This window comes from Lepisosteus oculatus, chromosome 14 (assembly GCF_040954835.1).
Source record: "Lepisosteus oculatus isolate fLepOcu1 chromosome 14, fLepOcu1.hap2, whole genome shotgun sequence".
Classification (NCBI taxonomy): Eukaryota; Metazoa; Chordata; class Actinopteri; order Semionotiformes; family Lepisosteidae; genus Lepisosteus; species Lepisosteus oculatus.
The window spans coordinates 37060527-37065008 of record NC_090709.1 but is presented as its reverse complement, the minus strand read 5'-3'; the positions used below and the strand labels follow the sequence as shown (position 1 = coordinate 37065008).

The following is a 4482-nucleotide window of genomic DNA, read 5'->3' as shown; positions in this document are numbered from 1 at the left end:
ATTCTGTTACATACAAATATACAATGTCAGAATTATATCCAAAAAGTATTCATGACATTTATATATATACACAAAGAATAGCAAAATACAAACATGATCAAAATAGAACATTATTTAAAATGAGTTTTTCTTCACATGGGACACTAAGGGCTGGTTTTCAGTGAGTCGGATCTCTTACGAGGAAGAGATCAGTGTTTCAGTGTAGAGTCCTCACTCTGTGTCCAGGAAGTATCCGGTCTTCCTCTCCCGCTGGGAAGGACTGTGTGGATCAGTGACTGACCTGCGGCAGTGTCTCTGTGTCTCTCTGTCACTCGGATAACACTGCCTGAGCTCCTCCTCTCCCTCTCCTGCTCCTGTCTCAGTGTCTTCAGCTCTCTCTCAGCTCCTCGATCTCCTGTCTGTTTCTCTCTCCTGTCTGTGGGCTGTGTGTGTCTGAGGGTTGTGTCTGTGGGCTGTGTGTGTCTGCTCATTGTGTCTGTGGGCTGTGTGTGTTTGCTCGTTGTGTCTGTGGGCTGTGTGTGTTTGCTCGTTGTGTCTGTGGGCTGTGTGTGTTCTCTATGTGTCTGAGGGTTATGTATTCTTGAGTGCCTTCAGGTTGTGTGTGAGACTACGTTGTGACTACTGTGTGCGCTCTCGTGCGTCTGCGGGCTGTGTGCGCTCTCGTGCGTCTGCGGGCTGTGTGCGCTCTCGTGCGTCTGCGGGCTGTGTGCGCTCTTGTGTGTCTGCAGGCTGTGTGTCTGCTCATTGTGTCTGCGGGCTGTGTGTGTCTGTGGGCTGTGTGTGTTCTCTATGTGTCTGAGGGTTATGTATTCTTGAGTGCCTTCAGGTTGTGTGTGAGACTACGTTGTGACTACTGTGTGCGCTCTTGTGTATCTGTGGGCTATGTGCGCTCTTGTGTGTGAGTCTGTGCTGCTCTGGTTTCTCCTCCCAGTAAAGCTCCTATCTGAGCTCCTACTGCAGCTCCTATCACTGTTCCTGCTGCTGCTCCTGTTGGGCCCCTCAGGGCTCCTGCTAGGGCCCCTATTGCTGCCCCCAGTCCGGCTCCCAGCGACACCAGTCTCAGCTCAGAGGGGCGGGGCTGGAGTCTGGGTTCGACTGCAGGGTCTCCTTCACTCACTGCAACAGGAGGAGAGACAGGAAGGGAGGTCACAAGTGACACATTTACTACTCACTATCAAACAAGCTAGAGATCAACGATGATGAATCTCATTTCTTTATCCAGCTGATTTCTGAAGGATATAAAATTTCAACAGTACAGCAGAGCAGTCTATACAAGACACCCACCACTCTGGGTAAAACAGACCTTCATGTGCTCAGTCCTTAAAATGTACAACTGTACAACTCAGGAACAACACCAAACTTGTTAGGATATAAACTTCCTCATTCTTTGTAGAAGTTGTGTTTCTCCTCCGTATAGACAGGGGCTTCTGTAACAGCTCACAGTGGGACTCTGCAGTCCATTGTTGGGACTGAAACACAGTAAAGTTTGACACCAACACCTGCTGCAGCAAAACCTCTAACGAAAGAACATCATGTCTGTAAAATCACAGAACTTCAACACTGTTCTCCTGGTACAGCATCCTCACACCTGCTGTCCTCCAACATGACTGGACCAGCTGTCCTCCTGGTCTAACAGGACCGGACCTGAACCTCTGGACCAGCTGTCCTCTTGGTCTAACAGGACCGGACCTGAACCACAGCTATAAGTAAAATTAGTCATTTTTGATTTGTACAAAATTAAATTAAATGTGATATTTATTTTGATGTGTACTATTGAAATGTGATTTTCAGATCAAAGGGTTAAATTTGAGCAAAAGCACAGAACTGCAGCATCTGTCTGTGGAAATGATTTTCTAGACACGATAAGTCATGTAACAACAGTGTCGTCTGTTGTGTTCAACCCCAGTGTCAGGTGAACAGAGTTAATCGTGCAAATGGCTGACAGGCGACTAATTGCTCAGGTGTTTCTGTTGTACTAACTGTGAAAACGAGAGCTGTCAGACTGCAGCCTTGGTTCCAGTCTTGACTGTTTGGGTCTGGCTGTTGAGATCATTGTTGGGGTCTGGGGGCATCGAGGAGTCGCAGACTGAAAGTCGTGTAAGAGACGTGTGACCAAGTAACTCTGATTCACTTCACTGCTGCTGACCTGAAACTGGGGGGACTGAACACAGAAAGTCTTGTCTGACAACGTTTAACTGTGGAAATGCTGGCCGTCTGTGCTAGAGACTCATATTTTATATGCAATCATATTCTGTTCTTTTGTGTCAAAAACAAATTCCAACAGTACTCGGCAAAAAGCACATATTGCCCCTCATGGTCCCAATACTAAACTGATTCACTCCTGAGTCAGGAGAAAGATCTGGAGCCTTGTGAGCAGATCTGTCTCTCTGGAAGTTGCCCCGCAGAACTTACCCCACCCTGACTGGGCATCCACCACTGCTGGGGTACTTACTCTGACCCGGCTCCAGGCTCTGAGGCTGGGAGGACTCCTGCAGCTCCTTCACTCTCCTCTGCTGCTCCCCTTCCCACCTCTCCTGGATCTCCGCCTCCTTTCTCTGCAGCCTCCTGTCGTACTCCTCTCTCAGCCCTTCCTCCCACTGCCTCCTCAGCTCCTCCGTCCTGCTCCTCTCCTCCTGCGCCTCTCGCTGCTGCTCCCTGTATCTCTCCTCCAGCTCCTGCTCTCTCTGACGGTGCTCCCTCTCCAACTGCTGCCTCAGCTCCTCCGCCCTCCTCCTCTGCTCGTCCTCCAGTTCCTGCCTCAGCTCTGCCTCCCTCTGCTGCTGCCTCAGTTTCAGCTCCTCCGTCTGCCTCTGCAGCTCCTGCCTGCCCTGCTCTCTCATCCTTTCCTCGTGGAGTCTGAGCTCTGCCAGTCTGCTCTGCTCCTCCTGTGCGTATCTCTGCTCCAGCTCCTCCACTCTCCTGAGCTCCTCAGCCTTCCTCAGCTCCAGCTCCTGCTCCCTCTGCCTGCGATCCTCCTCCAGCTGCTTCTTCAGCTCCTCCTCTCTCTTCCTCTGCTCCTCCTCCTTCTCCTTCCTTTTCTCCTCCATCTCCCTCTGCTGCTGCTGCTCCAGCTCCTGAACTCTCCCCTGCAGTCTCTCTTCATACAGCTGCTTGATCTCGTCCACCTTCCTCCACAGCTCTGCTTCACACCTCTGCTGGGCCTCCCCGCGGTCTTGGCCACTGTGCTGCTGCCTCAGCTCCTCTATCTTCCTCTCCTGCTCTTCTTCAAGCTCCCTCTTCACGGCCTCCATCCTCTCCCTCAGTCTCTCTGCACACTGGGTCCTGGTCTCCTCCACCTTCCTCAGATGCTCCTCAGTGAGTTTCAGGATGGTCTCCTGCACCCTCCTGTGCTGCTCCTGGTATCTGAGCTCCATCTGCTCAGCTCTGCTGCGCTGCTCCTCCTCGTACCTGCGCAGGAGCTCCTGGTGCTGCGTCCTGTAGCGGAGCTTGATCTCCTCCGTCTTCTCACACTGCTCCTGCTCCAGCCTCTGCCTCTGCTCCTGGTACTGCAGCTGCAGCTCCTGCTCCTTCCTGCGCAGTGTCTCCTCCTGCTCTCTCCTGAGAGCCTCCAGCTGCCTGCGCTGCTCCTCTCCCTGCCTGCGTCTCAGCTCCTCCAGCTGGCACCTCTGCTGCGCCTCGTGCTCCTCCTTCAGCTGCTCCGCTCTCCTCCTCTGCTCTTCCTCACTCCTGCGTCTCAGCTCCTCCCTCTCCTTCCTGTCCTCCTCCTCCTCCCTGTATCTGTTCTCTCTTTCTCTCAGCCTCTCCTCTGCATCCTGGTCCACAAAGAAGTCCAGACTGTTTCCTGCCACCATGTCCTCGATCTTCTCCAGCAGCTGTGTGACCTGAGTGCGGTCGCCCGTGTCCATATTGTTGAGAACATGATACCTGTTCCCACAGCTCTCTAAGAGCTGCTGCAGGTCTCTCCCCTGTGTGTCAACGTACTGCTGCACTGTCTCCTGTCCCAGACTGTCCCCGTGGGTGAAGAGGACGACAGTGTGATTCAGGACAGCCTCCCCAAACACCTCGGTCATGGTCAGCAGGGCGCCCTTCTCCTCGTCCGTGAAACGTCTGGCCGGCAGCACCAGCAGGAAAGCATGGGGTCCTGGAGAGGACAGCAGCAGGCACCTCCGGACCTCCAGACACACGTCCCTCTGGCGCCCCCTGCTGTCCAGGAGGTCTGCCGTGTCGATGACGGAGAGCTGCCTCCCAGCAGCCTCCCCCCTGCGTCTCTCGCAGGTCTGGGTGACCGCGGACAGGCTGGGCCGGGAGGGGAACTGTGTGCTGCCCAGGAGGGTGTTTCCTGCTGAGCTCTTCCCAGAACCAGTCCTGCCCAGCAGCACCAGTCTCAGCTCAGAGGGGCGGGGCTGGAGTCTGGGTTCGACTTCACTCACTGCAACAGGAGGAGAGACAGGAGCATCAGGGAGGTGAGACATGAGAGGAGACCAACCTCTCCACAGGTAAGAGGAGTACAATTTGCTCAAG

At 53.7% G+C, this 4482-nt stretch overlaps 1 protein-coding gene across 1 annotated transcript; it reads right to left on the bottom strand.

The window, feature by feature from the left end:
- Positions 1–210: 210 nt before the first annotated feature.
- On the bottom strand, positions 211–4433 carry LOC138242598 (trichohyalin-like). Its single transcript, XM_069198137.1, has 2 exons — positions 2453–4433; positions 211–1116 (listed from the first exon to the last, which is right to left on the bottom strand). The coding sequence occupies exons 1-2, from the start codon at positions 4431–4433 to the stop codon at positions 881–883; spliced, it is 2217 nt and encodes a 738-aa protein (XP_069054238.1). The 3' UTR covers positions 211–880.
- Between the last annotated feature and the right edge of the window lie 49 nt (positions 4434–4482).